Below are 18,009 nucleotides of genomic sequence, written 5' to 3'. Positions count from 1 at the left end.
GGGATTTTTGCAGGGGCCAAATAGCATTCCCAACGAGTGCTCACTTGCATGAGGCCAAGACAGGTCCTTTATCAATCTGACTGAGAGGATGTCAGATTTGCCTGATGTGTAATTGCAAATTTCATTGTTGATACAAGAACAGCTGCATTCAGCCCCTAAACAGAGCCAAAACTTAAGACAAAGGAAAGAAACTGTCAGAACAGTTCACCCAAATAGTGGATTTCATTATGGACACATGGAAGCCTGTAACTTTTTTTTTTACATTTAGGGAACTGCTTCATTATGTGAGCAGACATGTAACCAGTTTTATTGTGAAATGTGTTTTACATGTAATAGCGTCCCTTTTCACTTGTCATTTCCATTATCCAAACTTATTACACTACAATCTATCGTTTTTCTTAGTGAGTTACAAGCTCATCAGAAAATAAATAAATAAAATGGCATAAAATAGAGGCATCAAGCTTGAGCATTAAAACCTTCTGGTGAAGATCAAGTAAAACAATGCTTTGAGTCAATTACAAAGCACGCTGACACTTTCTGACATGGCTCTGACTCAACACTTAAAGCTATTTATGGTTTTAATGTCAGGGACTTTTAAGTGTCACGAAAAGCAACAAAACATTTTTCAAAACTTCTTATCTAATGAAAGCCTGCCTCTTTGCCCTCCTTCTGCCCCTGCATTAATCATGAACCCATACCGGCTTCATTTTTCTTTGTCTACTATCATTTATTCTGTCACAGGGCCTCAGTTTCTCCCCCTGATTTTTGACAAGTTTTTATCAAACACAAAAGCTCAACTGAAAAAGTTTTTGTGCTTGAAACAACTAAATATTTTGAACCCTTCATCACAAAGCAGCGTAGCGCAAGAATTTGTCGAGTTTATTGCGTCATATTGCTTCATTTAAATTGCTGCAGGGCCGGTTTTTTCTGTTAATACAACATAAATGCACAAATACCTGGTTTACGTTCGCCCACTTTGCCCTCGTCTGTTTCATATTGTTCTGTTTTAATAAAAATGTTGGCTTTTTGCCAAATTAATGTAATGTGCACAAAGAAGAGAAGTTAGAGGAAGGTGAGGCGGGCCCGGAGGGCCAGGCGCGTGCGAGGAGCTTGAAATTTAATGAGTCGCGGAAGTTTTATATTTGCACCAATGAGAGTTCACCAATAAGTCAAACAGGTTGACAAAACACTCGTTTTCAGTTTCATTTGGGTGGGAAGCCCTTGTTTTTATTTTTGTTATATATACTATATATATATATATATATATCCTATATATAGTCCGTCTTGTTTTAATGTAAATAAATGTCTCGAACTGACAATAAAACACATTTTGTCATACAATTGGTGATGTTCTTTTTTTTTTTTTTTTTTTTTTTTTTTTGGTCTTCGCTACTTTTCTTTCTAAACTGATGCATCCTGTCCTGCATACTGTAACACGCAGATTACGCATGGAAGTAGCAATTGGATCAAGTAACCTAATGGACAGGGGGGTTTGCTGGTAAGGACTCCTGGGCTGCTGTGATCATGCGCATTTGTTGGCATGCAGTTTGGGCCAGTGCGTCTTTTGCTCCTCACCACTTTGAATCAGCGCATCTTTGCTTAGTGCGCTCAGCTGCGCGCTCTCCTGTGAGCTGCGGACAAGTCTGAGAACTGTAGGAGTGACTTTATGCTTTGAGGTGGTCATGGATGATTTGAAAACGCCGAACCGATTATTCCACAAGTCTTCTTTCAGTATCAGCAACCTGTTGTGGAGAAGAGAAGGGGTGATTGGTGACCAGGAGCTTCCTTCTTCTCCGTCCCAGATATTGCGCACGACTCACCCTGAGAGAAAAACTCTAGAGGGAAACTTTGACAACGAAAAAAGCTGTGAAAAGTCAAGACGGTGCACTAAAGCGGACGTTAAACCAGTGGCTGTAAAGCGTGAGGAAAATGGCGAATCAAAGAAAGCCGAGGGAGCAGAAGAAGGCGTTAAACCCGAGAAACCTCCTTTTAGTTACAACGCTCTCATCATGATGGCGATCCGCCAAAGCCCGGATCGACGGCTCACACTTAATGGTATCTACGAGTTTATCATGGACAACTTTCCATACTACAGACAGAATAGACAAGGATGGCAAAATTCAATCAGACACAACCTGAGTCTGAACAAGTGTTTTGTTAAAGTGCCGCGTCACTACGACGATCCGGGAAAGGGCAACTACTGGATGTTGGACCCCTGCAGTGATGATGTATTCATAGGGGGCACGTCGGGGAAACTCCGGCGCAGGACCACCGCAAACTCTAGGACCAAACTTGGTCTGAAAAGAGGAGCGGGTCGACTCATGTCTTCCAACACAGCAACCAGCGTCACCTTAGCTGCAGCAAGTTCGTTTTACTGGCCAGTGCCTCCATTTCTACCTCTCCAAACACCAGTGCGCGCCCACCTTGGTGCTGGGACTTACTTAACTGCTCATCCCCGCTTCTCCAACCACGCAACTTCAGTTGTGTCCCAACGGGCCCGGCTGAGCGCGAGCGCCGCGGACGCCGCTGAACGATTTGTGCAGACACACCAAGAGATGTCTTACATCGGAGTCAGCTGCGCGCAATCCCGCCGCCATCAGATCGGCGCTGCCTGCACCGCCTTCTCCACGTCCATCCCCGCGTGCACCCTGCCGCTGCCGGACCCGTGCTCTTTCAACATGATCTCTGGTCAAGCCAGCTACTTTTACTCTCACCAAATACCACGTGCCGCCGCGTTTAGTCCGTGTCAAGAGGAATGCGCCAGTTCCAAGACGTCACCCGGACAGTTTTTCCCCAGAAGCAGTCATTCGGACCTCGGGGGATGTTGTAATGACTTTCCTAATTACTGCCCTCAAGTTAGTTCAAGCCCTCCTTCTTGGAATATAGAAAAATAGATTACTGCCGATAAGACCATTGCTCGTTTTAATTTTAGAAATAAAACTGAACAAAAGACCGAAAGATTCTGCTTATCTAGTAAATGATACAATTCTTGTAACATCATAATTCCCTATGTTGAACTTGAACACTGAAATGTATAATATTGCTGCACTTGCAGGATCTCAACTAAATATGTGTTGTTTGTTTGAAATAAAAAAGGAAGAGAGAAACATGGGAAACTAATGTGCTTCTCATGCTCTGCAGAAGATGTAAAAATATGTTTTAGGCTATAAGGCTAGTTATTTTAAGACATAGCTTTTCAGTGTTCATGGTCCATATCTTTAGGTTAGATTTATATTTTTTATTTTCCCGCAAAACAGGATTAGTTTGTAATGTTTACTTTTGTGCTAACCAGTTTGGAAAAGTCACAGATTGCGCACGCTGTTATTTTAAACTTGGTGCCATTTCAAAAGGGAAAATAGGGAAAATAAATATATAAAAACTTAAATTATTGCTTGGTCTGATGCTTTTTAACCAGCATGTTAACCAACACATTTAGAGATGTGCATTTGTTTGTAAAGATGCAGAGTACATTCCGAATAGATTGAACTTGTTTTAATATTATTCTTTTCTAAAAAAGAAAAGGAAGAAAAATATTGAATTAGTCCAAAGAATACTTAGTACTTCCCAATTACTTTAAAATATAAATGTGTTAAGTGAATAAAAATTCAAACCTTAAATGATTAACTGTTCATTTTGCTGCTCTTGTTGTCTTACATTTTGTTCATAAAAATGATTGCATTCCTATTTTAATTACCTTACATATAATTAAACGATAAATAATGCATTTTTAATTGTGTTTTCTTTTTACCTCATTAAAGCCTTATACTGTTGTTGATTGTTCTTATTTGGCTGTGTTAATAAATGTTTCACCCTGGAGATTTAAACCAGTATAATGACTATAAATGGATTAAAGTAAGCTTTGAAAGTAAAGTTAAAAAAAAAAAAAAAAAAAAAAAACTTTGGACACGCTGTCAACAGATCAAGAGTTTACACGCGCAGCAGCAAGTTTGTTGAGGATATCTGACGTTTCAGTCTGGTATATACTGACTGATAAATCTTGTTTTCCACGCGGTTCTGACATCAAAGTTTTCCACTCATCGGATATGAAAATTATATTAAAAAAAAATGTACAAGGAAACGGATTAGATCACCTCTCTGGTTGCTTTCCTCTTTTACACAAAAGATCCTTTATGTGAAACGACCTGAGCCCATCACAGTCGTCTGTGGTCAAAACAGACAGGACGGGATCAGGTAACTTCATGTTGGCATACTCACTGTCTACACAGATGTGAAGATAGAAGTCTAATATTTTCATCGCTGTATGAGTAATTGTGCAAGTAGAGAGCAGAGTCGTGAATCAACAAGTTTTTTTCTTCTACTTTTCCTGAGGCAGTGGTAAGAAGATACTGTTTGGTTTTAATTTAGTCAATAACCACCTTCGTTTGACAGCTCTGCTAATAAGTATGAGTCACCAAACCATGGTTCCATTGCGTGTTTGCCGTTTGGATTGACAGAAGCTGATGCTGATACATATCTCTTGTTGATTCAATGCTCATGGTGACATAAAGGTTGAAATTGCATTTTTTTTAATCTTTAATTTCTTTTAAAATTGTTTAAAATGCCAGTATTATTACATAATCTGCATCATTTCACATCAGCATATTGTCAAAATATACACAAAATATAGGAAACAATTTACTGAAAGATCTCCAAACAAAAAAGAAATGTGTTATTTGAGGCAAAAGCTCTTCATTGGATGTTTACTGGCTCTTGTTCTGTTCTTTGTCAAGACAATACATGCTTAAAAATGCTAGGGTCCAGGGTGTGGGGGAGACCAAACCAGGACTGAGTGTTTTATTTTTTTGCTTGTTTTTTTGTTTTTTGTTTTTTTTTGTTTGTTTGTTTGTTTTTCGTTTTTCTATCCAGATATACATTGTTTTTCTCTGGGACCATTATTGTGCTAAATAATGAAACTGTTACAGTGCTGTTGCATTGTGAATCAGAATCTGAGAGTAACTTTTCTGCATTCTTGCCACCGATTTTGACCAGATTTCCAACGCTGAGACATAATCACAAACCATGGCAAGGTCTCACATCTGAGTGTGTACCTCTCTCCAGACCTCCTCTGTAAAATTTGATGAGTATGTGAGCCAAATTGTTAAATTTGGGACACATGTTGCCACTGATTTTCAGTCAAGTTCTTCTCTAATTCGGCATTATCAGTATTGCAATCTCTGTTTTCCTTCTTACTGAATGGTTTCATGACAGGCACATTTCCACTGAGACATGAAGCTTCAGTCAACAGATGAATTGACTAAAGGGCCAGATGCATTTTCAAAGTCCTGTGTCAGATTTTGCTCAATTCTTGATTTGTTTGTTTGTTTTACTAGTTCTTAAAGACATCTCTTTTAGATAGTGTTCCTCTGATAGTTTTTTGTTTGTTTGGCATAACAAAGTATGTAAAGGTGCAATTTGATAAGTTATATTATGTGTTTTTGTTGTGTTAGATGCTTTTTCATGCTTTATTAATTTATCAGTTAGTGTTATGTACAATAACAACAAAAAAGGTAAAAAGAAATCTTCTTTAAATGTACAAGGGCTGGGCTAAAAATGAATAAATAGCAGTGAACATCAAAAGAAAATATATAAAGAACCCTCAGAAGTCCTGGAGAACTATTGTTCAAGACCACTTTAAAATATTACAAACAAATTCTGGCTTGTTTTGGTGAAGTAAAAAGATATTAGGGCAAGATCAAGACATTTGCATACTGCTTTCTCTACTTTTTTTCATTCCTCTTTAAGTGGATACATTTCAAGTCATTTATCCTATACTTAATTAAAAAAAGATACAGTTACTATAAGAGCAATTCTGGGATTAGACATTTAGGGTGCATCAGTCCCTAATGACAACAGGACTTCCAAACAGTGTCCTGCAAACGTGTTCACCTCTACTTAATTACACATTCTACTGGATAATTGTATTTCACTTTATATTTATAATAGTTTGAGTTGGTAGACTTTAGTACCTACCACTACTACCTACAACTACTGAAAGAAAAAAAAATGTTGAGGAACCTTCCAGCATATAATCTAACCATGAAAATAACATCATACTATATAATCAAGGAGTTAAATCACATAGAAAGAAAAAGCATCAAGAAAAAGCAAACTACTCATACAAAAATCTGAGAATAATAATAAATTATAAATAATCTGATTTTGTGAATCTTCTCTAAACATGTCTTTATGGCATTATGGCAATAAAGACAGTAGTTTATTATTATTATTATTTGTTGCCTGTAATAACATTTAATGGTGTCGAGATTAAACTGAGAGCCGTTGAAAATGTATTAAAATCCCCACTGAATGAAATAACCCTGTTCAGGCCATGTGCACAGAACATGTACCTTGCATCCTTTATTTTTCTTTTATTTCATCAAAGAATTGCTTTTCAAATCAATATCCAATTTCAAGAAACTTTTTAATAACTGAACGGATTTTGATTCTTAATGTTATGAACAATCACTGGTGAAATGTGTCAAAGTACGTCCTGTGCAGAACTGAGTGAGAGAGTTGAGCATTTTACATGCTATTAGTAACGTTTTCTCCAACTTCAAACTGCATTGTGAGTCTAATCTAATCCAGGTTTGTATACACAGTCTCTAAAGAAAGCATTGCATTGAGCTCTTAATATGAGGAAACTGTGTTTACAAATTAGTCCTACACTATTCAGGTTGTGTCAGAGGGATAGGCTTACACCTATCTTCCTGTCTCTGTGTTGCCCATCTGATTTAATGGTCGCTGCTCTCTTAATTGGGTAGCCGCAAAGTGTTTTCAGATTAGGTGCGGCTGTCCCATCACATGTAAGGCAATGCTGAGCTCATTTTATTCCACAGCTTAAGATGCAAGTCTCTTGGCTTGACTGGGTGTGCTTCATAAAGGTATAGCATCACTCTGGAAATCAATCCCACACACCCACCTCTCTCCACAGCACACAGGCTGCCATTATCTGCAGCAAGTGATTTCCACAGGTAGATCTGTAACCTTTGGAATAAGGTGGGTGGGTTGTGCACCCAATAGGCGTCTGTCTGTCTCTTGCCAGAAAGCCAATCTCTCAGTGTCTCATTGCTGCTGTGGAGCATACTTCCCATCTCCCTGTGTCTTACACACACACACACACACACACACTGACACACACACACACACACACACACACACACACACACACACACACACACACACACTTTCTCCTCTTAAGCAGCGAAACAAAGACTTAATTGTTTGGTCTGCAGTATCAGTGTGACAGCTCTTTAAAACTTAAGCTCCTTGAGTTTGAAAGGTTTTTTTATTATTATTATTATAATTATTATTATTATTATTATCTTTTTTTTACGTATTAGCTAAATTGTTATATATGATATTTTTACTGTTTTAATTATAGTATATGGAAATCTGAGCATAAACTAAACGTGAACATTTTATTATATTTTACAAATTATATTTATGTTTTTTATTTAAAAAAAATCAATAAAATAATTTGTACAGAATATGAATAATAGAAAAGTAAACATTAACTATTCTCGGATACAGAAATCGTACTGACCCGGTAGTTATAACAACAGTTTAGAGCGCGTACCATTTGACCCGGAAGTAGATTTTCTCCACGTTAGTCGAGCGGAATCGTTGCTGATACGAAGGCACTGGTGACAAAAGAAATTCGGTAAAAAATTAAGAAGAGTGGTTTTATAAAACAGCAGTCATGTGAGTATCTTTAAACGTATACTTTATTAAACTGTTCTCTTTTAGACTCAGAGCCTGAGCCTCGAGTTGAAGCATCCCGTAGTTGAAACGCTATCCCTGCTAGCCTTTTCACCAACCAGGGCTAGTTAGCTGTGCTCAGTGTTGGTCTAAATGTCTTGACACTTATTTGTTTTTTATTTAATAAAAGTGCTTTGGTGTGCTTTATAATTATAAAACTAAAAAGCGTGACACCTTAAAGCGTTTTAATTATTTTTAACGCAGCATTTATAGTTATTCGAAAGTCGAGTTAAGTGTTGATAAAACACCATTTGCTAATTGCTAATGCGAAACAAAGCGTGCGCATTTTGTTTGAAAATGTTATTTTGCGTCTGCGTGTTCCAACGAATATTTAAATATTACGATTAGGAAGACATTTTCATTTGAGTAACCTGTCTGGTGAGCACTTTTGTTTATTTTTTGTTTAACAGTTCAACCATTGGGATTTTACTCAGTGTATTTAGTCTAATAATGTCTTTGTACCAATATATTTGCCAGCAGGCATCCTATGGCAATATATTTTGAATGTCAGATTATATATATATATATATATATATATATTACAGTAATGTAGACATAGATTTTCCACACATTTGTATTCATTAGTTTTCACAACTTAATTAATATTCTGTGGGTTAATTTCCAGGAGTCTGTTAACAAAGCCCAAGTCAGAGATGACCCCTGAAGAGCTCCAGAAACGAGAGGAGGAGGAGTTCAACACCGGCCCCCTGTCGGTGCTCACACAGTCAGTCAAGAACAACACCCAGGTCCTCATCAACTGTCGCAACAATAAGAAGCTGCTTGGAAGAGTCAAAGCTTTTGACAGGTATTCACTAACAATTTCACAGGTGTTGCAATAAAATCCAGTTGACTACCTTCAGAATCCAAATTCTAATTAGTGTGGCAAAATATGACTCAACTACAAATTGTATAGAATTTACTGGATCGCTAGGTTAACTTAATTAATTTTAATTGTTTTGTTAAATTAATTTCTACAAATTTCAGCTTGCTTTAAAACCTTGTTGTGTAATTGGTGTTAATCATGCAGTTTCAAATCTGCAAAACAAAGATAGTATTGACCTAATAACTACAAATGAGATAGATTTTCCATTCCAGTGAGAATTTATCTGGACACATCCAACTAATTTGGCACAATGTTAAATCCAACATGGATCTTAATTTTCTTAGTGGGGGCCATGTTTCTGTATCTGTTCAGTTTATTGTAAGCTTATTTTCAAGAGGTCTAATTTGACAAACTAGAACATTAAATGTTTGAAAGCAACAAGGAAGTTTGAAAACTAAGCCATTTTAATTAAATGAGATGTTAAAAACAAACATTTACCATCACCCATGATACAAAGTTTGGGGTTGTGCCAGCATTTGAAGGCGCTCTAGTTTGTAGTAAACATTTGTAACATAGAAGCAATGAAGACAGTGGCATGTTTATAAATGTTTTCCTTTATCTTGGCATCTCTAAAGACTTCTTAAAGTGTGGACATGGTTATATAGACATATTTTACTAAAGATAGTTTCAGTCTCAAAGTTTGAGTTGTTCAAATATTAAAAAAAAAAAATTTAACAAAGACTTCCACTGTTTTATTTTTTCTTCATTTTTTTTAAAATCCCTCAGTATTTTCACACTTGTTTATTGATGTTATTAATTTTTACTTTTGAATTGACTTAAAACAATGAATTGAACATATAATTAAATTAATTTAAATAAAAATAATAGTTCATGTATTTGTGCCAGAAAGCCCAGGTTGCCTATTTTGAATTTATTAGGATTTCTACTAAATGAACATCAGTGACAGTTCTAAGATTCATTCATTGCTTCGAAGTTGAAATACAGTAACCTCTCCTATGACAAAAACAGAAGAAATGAGGTAAAGTGGTCACACCAGGATTATGTATCCAAATTGTATTACTTAAGCTTAAAATAGGTCTTAAAATGCACTAACCTAAGTTTGAAAGGTTTAGTCTTGCTAGAGTTTTTTTTTTTTTCTTCTTCTTTATAGAAGGAATTTATGGTCACTAGCAGTACTTTTCAACTCCCACTGCAATTAGATTAGGGTATTTATTTTTATGAATATTAAAAGAACACAAAAAAATGAATGCTTATTTAAAAATTAGGTCTATGCTGGATCACCTAAAAGTTTGTCCAGCATAACAGGAAAATGCAACTTCATCCTAGATCATTCTAACCACCTGTGTCCTTACTGTCATGTCAGGCATTGCAACATGGTCTTGGAGAACGTGAAGGAGATGTGGACAGAAGTTCCTAAAAGTGGGAAGGGGAAGAAGAAGTCAAAGCCCGTGAATAAAGACCGCTACATTTCTAAAATGTTCCTCAGGGGGGATTCCGTCATCGTTGTGTTAAGAAATCCTTTGATCACAGGAAAATGAACTCTTTAAAGGTGCTCAGCTGAAAGTTTTGAAGGCAGTGGATTTTCGTTTGTCAACTTTTTGTTGAGACAGCGAAAGTGTCAAAAGGATGAGTTAACAATGCAAGACACTGCGGTGGCTGATTTTTGCTCTGTCTCTTTTTCATTTTAATAATAAAAGTCATGAATAGATTAAAAAGTTGTGCAGGTATTTGTTTGTGCATTATCTTCCTTTTTTCTCTAATGTAAGCTGTAAATGACATACAAGCGCTTGTTCGTTCATTGCTCAGAACATCAGATTGAGTTGAAAACCTTGGAGAAAAGTTTTTCTTTTTTTCCCACTCAGTATCATTGCCAGCTTCCCCTTTGCTTCCCCCACCCTCCACCACCACTCTTTCACCCTCCCTTGACAGCATCTTGGGTGTCAGGCTTGATTTCAGTCAGCAGCGCTCAATATGCGACAAACTGCCATTTAAAGGCTCCTGCATTATTGATGACACCAGATGTGCTGACTGTCACTTCACACCCTCATCTCTTCATTTCAGGCTGCCGCTCGGCCCCTTCTGACCACTTTGTTAATTGTCCTAATAGCTCAACAGCAAGTGTCAACTTACTTCTCTCTAGCAGTCGACATCTTACCTCTGCGCTTTAGTGTTCTCAAATTTTGTGACGTGTCGGTAAATAAAATGTGTATTTCATAGTTTTGGAAAAATGATTATTGATTTCTGGGGTTTAACTGTCCTCAAATGCACATTCAGTTGTGAAAAATGCATCATTACTTGCAACTAGCCCCAACATTTCTGCCTGCTATGCTAGTCTGTCTACTTGACATCTTAACATCTGAGGTTTTGCACCTTACATGACACACTGTTAACCCTGGCATGCCCATAAGGCCAGCACCTGAGTATCCGTGTGTGGGCAAAATGCTGATTTACAGCGTACAGGTGAGACCTGCCAGAGGGAGGATAGCACCCCCAGGAGATGCAGTTTGAGTTCTGAATAAGATCTGCAGTAAAACCTTTTTTTTTTTGCTGTTGAAATACCTTATTTCTCTTATGCTTAAGGCAAGAGTTGGAGCATTTGAGGAGATCATATATCAGGAGCTTGGAAACAGACATGTTGTTGCACAGGCAGCCCATGGACACAGCAGCTGCTAAAGACCTCATGGCCACTAGGAAGCATCCCCATATCCGTCATCTGCTCCCTTTTTTATGGTTCTTAACTGTAGATTTTGCGGTTGCGATAAAAGTAAATTGGCTTAAACAAATGACTTTACTAAAGGTAGAAATTAAGTTATGAGAAGTTTTTGGTGCAGTTTCTCATAACTAGTTATAATGATGTGATATTTAGTAACAGCAAACTTCAATCCTTAAAAAGTACTTACAGATCAAATCGTACTTAAAGATGCTACCCACTGCAGTCAAATGCATATGACATCTCACATTCAGTCAGGTACAGTAACAGGTTCAACACTTGGGTGTACCTTAGATGTTTCAGTAATGCATACCAGATAAAGAGTTATGGTGATGAAAACAGCTTGGGGACTGTTGTCGTTCATGTGACACTGAACTTTCTGTTTAAAGTTTAAAAAAAAATTGCACTGTGATATAATGAAGCAACTCCACTGGATTTTAAATTGATATTTCCTTGAAAACAGCCATGCTGTGTTTCATATGTCTCTGCAGGGTGGAGTTACACATGTGTCATACATGTAAATATGCATATTGCACATTGGATTGCAGTGTTGTACTGTTAAATTGGACTTACGCCTTTAGTGTTGCATTTAAAACTGCATGAATATGTATTTTCACAAAAGTTATGTGTTACACTTTGTGTCCAGTGTAATGCTTGGACACATTAATGAACAGGCTTATTCCAGAAATAGGTGGTTTTAAAAACAATTGAAATCAGATTGTATAAATGAAGAGACCTAAAATAACAATAGATGTATAAAAAATTTAAATGAAACACAAACCAATCATAAAAAGACATAACTATGCCTCAGGATTCTTTCGGATGAACTGGAAGAAGTGACTGGGGAAAGGGAAGTGTGGGTTTCCCTGCTTAAGCTACTGTCCCTGCAACCCAACCTCAGGTAAACAGATGGATGGACAACAAAGATGCAAAATGACTAAAAGGAATTATAAACCAGCATGAAAAAGATATAAAATAACACATTTTAGATCCACAAGATGCTAGATTGACTGAAAAATACCTACTAATATTAGATGCTAAATTAATGTGATTTTAAATGAAAAATACTTTATTAATCCCAGAGGAAATTTACAATGTTGTAGTGGATTTTGCAATTATTTTTTTAAATGTGCAGCACATTGGTAACCATGTGTTTTTAAAATGTGTTAATTGGATTGGATTGGATTGGATTTAATTGCATTGCATTGACAAAGCCTCACACTGAACACACTGTTTTTTAGAGAATTTGAAGAATCATCAGGGGGCCTCCACCTCTTCTCCTAGGATGTAGACATTGTTTTGTTCACTCTTGTTCCTCCTGAAGTCAACAATCATCTCTTTTGTTATGTTTGTGCTCAAGATGAGGTGATTGTTTCTAGAAAAATCAGAGAATCAGAGTTGTATTGGAAGTCTGAGGTCTACAGTGTGAAGAGAAGTGGTAAGAGTACAGTCCCTTGTGCTGCGCATGTGCTGCTGACCTCCATCTCAGACACACAATCTTTCAGTCTCACAAACTGTGCTCTGTTTGTTAGTCATAAATCCAGGTGGTTGTGTAGGAATCCACCTGGAATTTATGGAGCTTCTCCCATAACAGAGCAGGCTAAAATAAAAGCACTTGAGAAATCAAAGAACATGATCAACAACCGCTGCCTGATTTGTCCAGATGAGAGTGCACTCTCTAAATATTTGACAAATAACCCACAAAGGTCTGCAAAATGTTCATACTGTGAAAAGAAATAATACAAAGCATGTGTTATAACAAGAAAAGTGTAGAAATAATGCAATCCCAAAACATGTAGGACTTATTTATCAGCAAAACAGATGTGCAAACATAGTGTGGCCAGTTTCTGTCAAAGTCTTTGGGAAACTTTAGACAGATCGTTCTTAGGTTTCCCATTTTATATATTTATTCATTTAATTTAGATATTAAAGCAAACAACAAAACAAACTACAACATAAAACACAACATTTGGTTCACATATACACTGATACAAAAATGATAGAGTTATTGCAACCGGACCTGTACAAACTCCCTTGTAAGAATGGACGAAACATTCTGATCCTTATAAGATGGTAAAAGCTCCCATGTTCTATAGAACACATGATATTTGGAGTTTAACAAACATGTTAAATAGTCCAAAGACACATAATCAATAATGGTCCTGTGCCACTGAGCTATAGATGGAGCCTTTTCGGTTATCCAGTTAATGAGTTTACTTTTCCTTACAAAAATGTCAGCAATCCATACAGATTACTTTTGTATTTGTCACTAAAATCATTATTTGGTACACCAAGCAGCATACATTTTGGGTCATTCTCCAGGTTAACAGCTATGATATTGTTTATTTCCAGCCCAACAAAATTCCAAAATCTCTATTTTCCAACGTGACCACAAACAGTGAGTCAAATTGGCTTTCTCTGTTTTGCACTTGAGGCACAGTGGTGAGTCTTGTGTCATAATTATGACAATGAGGTGGGGATATATGGGCTCTGTGTAGGATCTTTAATTGCAAATCTTTTATTCTATTGCAAACACTTGGTGTCTTCACTTTTTCCAAGAAAGTTCCCACTGATTGTCAGTCATTTCTGTCAAGTTCTGTTTGCCATTTTTGTTTTAAATTACTAGTATCACCAATTTTATGTTTTTTCAGTATATTATAAAAGACACATTCACTTGACCCTTAAGCATTTTAAAAAGCTAATTTTCTGTGCTTAAATAACTCTGAGTTAAAAGTAAAGTAGTGCCCTTCCTTACAAAGTCTCTTATCTGTAAACAACGGAAAAAGTCTTGCTTTTCAATATTGTATTTTTCTATTAACTGACTAAAAGACATTAGGTTGGGGCCCTCAAATAAATTATTATGGCTAAGGCTGATCTTGGCAGCCCACTTCTGAAAACCACTGTATGTTAAACCTGGGGAGAAATCAAAATGATCATATAATGGTGTGAAAACTTAGGATGACCTCTCCTTATGGCTCTCCATGCTTTTCCAAAATAGGATTTAGGAAAGCAGATTTCAGCAATTTCATCTTTTTAACGAATACTACATTTATTAAGGGAAACTTTGACATGGATATCTCAATATTTAGCAACAATGATGGGGAATCTTGTAAATCTAATAGTTTATGAGCACTTAGTTGATATGTCTTAATATTTGGGAGATCCAGGCCACCTTCTGAGAAATGACGGCAAGGTGTTGCCATTCTCAGACATGGTCTCTTATTTCCCCTTATAAATGAGGAAAATCACCTATTTATTTCATCAGTTATCATACAAGAAAGAATTAAGGGAATCATTTTAATTAGGTATAATAATCTGGGCAAAACATAAATTTTCAACATAGCAACACAACCAAGCTTTGATATGGGAAGAGTTCTCCATCTCACCAAGTCCGGTCTAATACATTCAAACAAAGAAATTAAATTTCTTTGAAACAATTTATCAAAATCAGACGTATAAATATTCCCAAGTAAAAAAATTCTGAGGGGGACTATTTAAAAGAAAAGGGGAATGGAGGTTGCTCTTTCTGGCTGCCCAGAGGCATCTCCTCTTATTTATTAAAATGAATGCTGTATCCAGAAAAGACACCAAACTGACTAAGTGGGGATTTGGAAATCTCAGGCTTGGATTGGATAATCAGGACATCTTATGTTGTTTATCTGTTAGGCATCCAATGTATACCAGGGTTGGTCCTAATTGGCTCAACCATAGGTTCTATAGTGAGAGCAAACAGGAGAGGGGAAAGAGGACATCCTTGTCTTGTTCCTCTGTAAATCTGAAAATTGGAAGACTGTACACTGTTAATAGAAACTGCTGCAAGGGGGTCACAATATAATAGGTTAAACCATTTAATAAACTTGTTTCCTAAGCCAAATTTACCAAGTGTGTAGAACAGGTAAGGCCATTTAACATGGTCAGAAGTCTTTTCCGCATCTAATGTAATCACCATATGTTGGATTCAATGTTGTTGAAAAAGCTGAATGGTATTCAGCAGCTTATGCAAATTATTCAGTTTCGTCCCTTTATAAATCTAGTCTGATCGTCTTTAACAAGGGAAGGAAGTACCTTCTCCTGGCAAACAGCAAGAATTTTAGAAAGAAGTTTCAAATCCACATGTAATGATGAAATTGGCCTGTAGGACGCACAATCCTCCACCTTTTTTTCCTTCTTTAATAACAAAGACTGAGCATATATTAAGATCTGGTAAAATTATGAAGAATACCACTTGTGCAAGCAGAAGATCTGCCCCACATCACACTTGTCAAAGTTTTTACATTATCACCTGTATGTATTTCTGTGGCGTCCAAACAATGTAGCCCAAGCTGAAAAGATCCAGTCACCCTAATATAGTACATCTATGAAAACTGGACATCTTGGGTCAAATGACACATCTAAACAATGAAACGTAGCTGCAGCATCCTGGGACAAGACCCTTTCAAAAGCTGGTGGATCTATTTGGAGATGCCAGTGATAAAAACAACTTTGGGGACCTGATTAGTTGAGTGTTATCCCACACTTTCCTGTGTTACTCCACTCATCTCAAAGGCACTTCAAGAAGCTTTCCTCCCTCAGAGGGGGTGTGGGTGGATGAGCAATCCATGGGCAGGAAGGCAGATGTTTTATTCAGAAGGTAAGCGATAACAGGGGGGAAGTGTGATTATGATAGCGATCGGCCATGCATCCATACCCAGCCCTCCGAGCAACGCGACACCCTGCAGAGCATCGACCGGACTCCTGTAACCGGAGCCGCCGCCGCAGTTTGTTTTCAAGCAGTGCCACGGTCCGGGTGTCAGAGCCGCTGAGGCCAGGTGGGGAAAGGGGGGTAGGGCGGGGTGGGAGGGGTGGTGGTGATGAAGCAGGAGGAAGAGGAGGAGGTAATCAGCTCCGTAAATACAAACACTGCCTTCACTCATCGCTCTTTAAGTGCGAGTCACGGTAAAGTGCAAGGACACAGAGCGGCAGCCAAAACAACGGGGATCAGGTGCATGTACACTCGGACCTAGTTTGTAAACAAACACCACTGCAGTTGGGACAGAGGGCGAAACAAGGACCAGGGCTGCTGGTTTTATGTAAATGCTGGTTTTATCACGATTATATTAATCTGTAAAGTGCATCGGGATTAGTGGTCCTGTCCAACAGGTCTGCAGCCAGGATTTCAGGCCTACAGATTTCTATAAGCAGCTGTTTTTCACCAGTCACTACAAATATTGGTAATATATATCGGGAAATGGAGTTTTCAGAATCTGATCATTTATATAAATGGTGGTTTATTTTTTTCTTTATTAAATTGGCTGTCTTCATTTATTTATTTATGTTGGGAATCTACAACTTTATTCAGTAAGTTTCTACCATATTAGGTCAACATATTAAACCTTACTGATATTTGTAAGATGATATTTTAACATCTGTGAGCTGGGACAAACTAAATGCCCTTGCTTTATGCATACTAAGTTTAATTTAATTTAATTTAATGGTATGTTATGTATTTATTTAAAGAATTACATTTTTAAAAAGTAAAGCAATCTGGATGGATATTTATGTTGTTTTATAAAAATTAAATGAATTTATAGGAACATATATAGTTGGATTTTTTTCTTAAAATGAACTAAATCAACAGTAATAACTTTTGCTAGATTCTTTGCTCTATGATTATTGAAGAAATTAATATCACAAACATTTTGTCTGACGTGTTATTGTCGGCCTATTCAGAGAATTTCCATGCACGCCTATGTATTTACAGAAAAACCCCAAATACATCACACATGACTTTTTAGCTTGACATGGCTACCTCATGCTGATATCAGGAAGTGTTTCACCTCTAAAATCTCAGTGTGTAGTATTAGTATGTGATCATCACAAACTGCTATAGTCACCAATCATGCTGTTGTTTTGTTATATATATATATATTTATTTCATTTCAGAAATTATAACTCTGACTGTTGTATTAGTGAAGCATGTTTAAAAAATAATTTAGTTTAGATTTAATTTAACCATATAATAGTTAAACTAAGTTCTTTTTTATTTTACCCTTTGCTTCTTAGAGTTGTATTTAAAAATGAGACCTGATAAAATTATACATTAACACAAACTATAAAATAATTAGCTACCCAAAGATTATATATAAGAATGAAAACATAAAGTACAGAGGTACTAAACTTACTTTTACAAGTAACAGTACAGATAAACTACTGTAGCTGACTGCAATATATTAAGGGCGCATTGCCACCTAGTGGATAATAAAAGTACTGCATGATATTTCCTGACCACCTTTTGGTAGAAATGAAAGAGCCTCATTTTTCCACATTAGTTAAATATTAGTTGGATCTTTACCGAGAATGATATGATATGATATGATATGATATGATATGATATGATATGATATGATATGATATGATTTTACACTTTTTTGTGTATATAAAGTCTGTAGTCAGAATCACGTCCTAAATGTGTGAAAGCTAACCTCTTCAACAAATGGGGAATTTTTTTGAAGAATTAAAAGTGGACAAATCCTGAGTCCACTAAAGAACAGAAATCAGTATTTGGTGGAATAACCCTGATTTATAATCACAGCTTTCATGGGTTTCGTGCTTATACTCCACCAGTTTTCCTCAGCTTTGCTTCATGGTTTGTGACCATCTATCTTCCTTTTGATGTCATTCCAGGGGTTTTTGATAAGGTTCAAAACTAGAGATTGAG

At 36.7% G+C, this 18,009-nt stretch overlaps 2 protein-coding genes across 2 annotated transcripts; both read left to right on the top strand.

Moving 5' to 3' along the window:
• Positions 1–1,676: 1,676 nt before the first annotated feature.
• On the top strand, positions 1,677–3,416 carry foxg1c (forkhead box G1c). Its single transcript, XM_041995322.1, has one exon. The coding sequence runs from the start codon at positions 1,683–1,685 to the stop codon at positions 2,892–2,894; it is 1,212 nt and encodes a 403-aa protein (XP_041851256.1). The 5' UTR covers positions 1,677–1,682; the 3' UTR covers positions 2,895–3,416.
• A 4,165-nt stretch (positions 3,417–7,581) lies between these two features.
• Positions 7,582–10,329, top strand: snrpd2 (small nuclear ribonucleoprotein D2 polypeptide). The gene is made up of 3 exons (XM_041995784.1): positions 7,582–7,701; positions 8,384–8,563; positions 9,966–10,329. Coding segments are annotated over exons 1-3 (357 nt in total). The 5' UTR covers positions 7,582–7,699; the 3' UTR covers positions 10,141–10,329.
• The last annotated feature ends 7,680 nt before the right edge of the window (positions 10,330–18,009 follow it).

The sequence above is a fragment of the Melanotaenia boesemani genome, chromosome 9, assembly GCF_017639745.1.
Source record: "Melanotaenia boesemani isolate fMelBoe1 chromosome 9, fMelBoe1.pri, whole genome shotgun sequence".
NCBI classification, from domain to species: Eukaryota; Metazoa; Chordata; class Actinopteri; order Atheriniformes; family Melanotaeniidae; genus Melanotaenia; species Melanotaenia boesemani.
The sequence above is the reverse complement of the archived record's forward strand: the minus strand, read 5'-3'. Positions and strand labels throughout refer to the sequence as shown.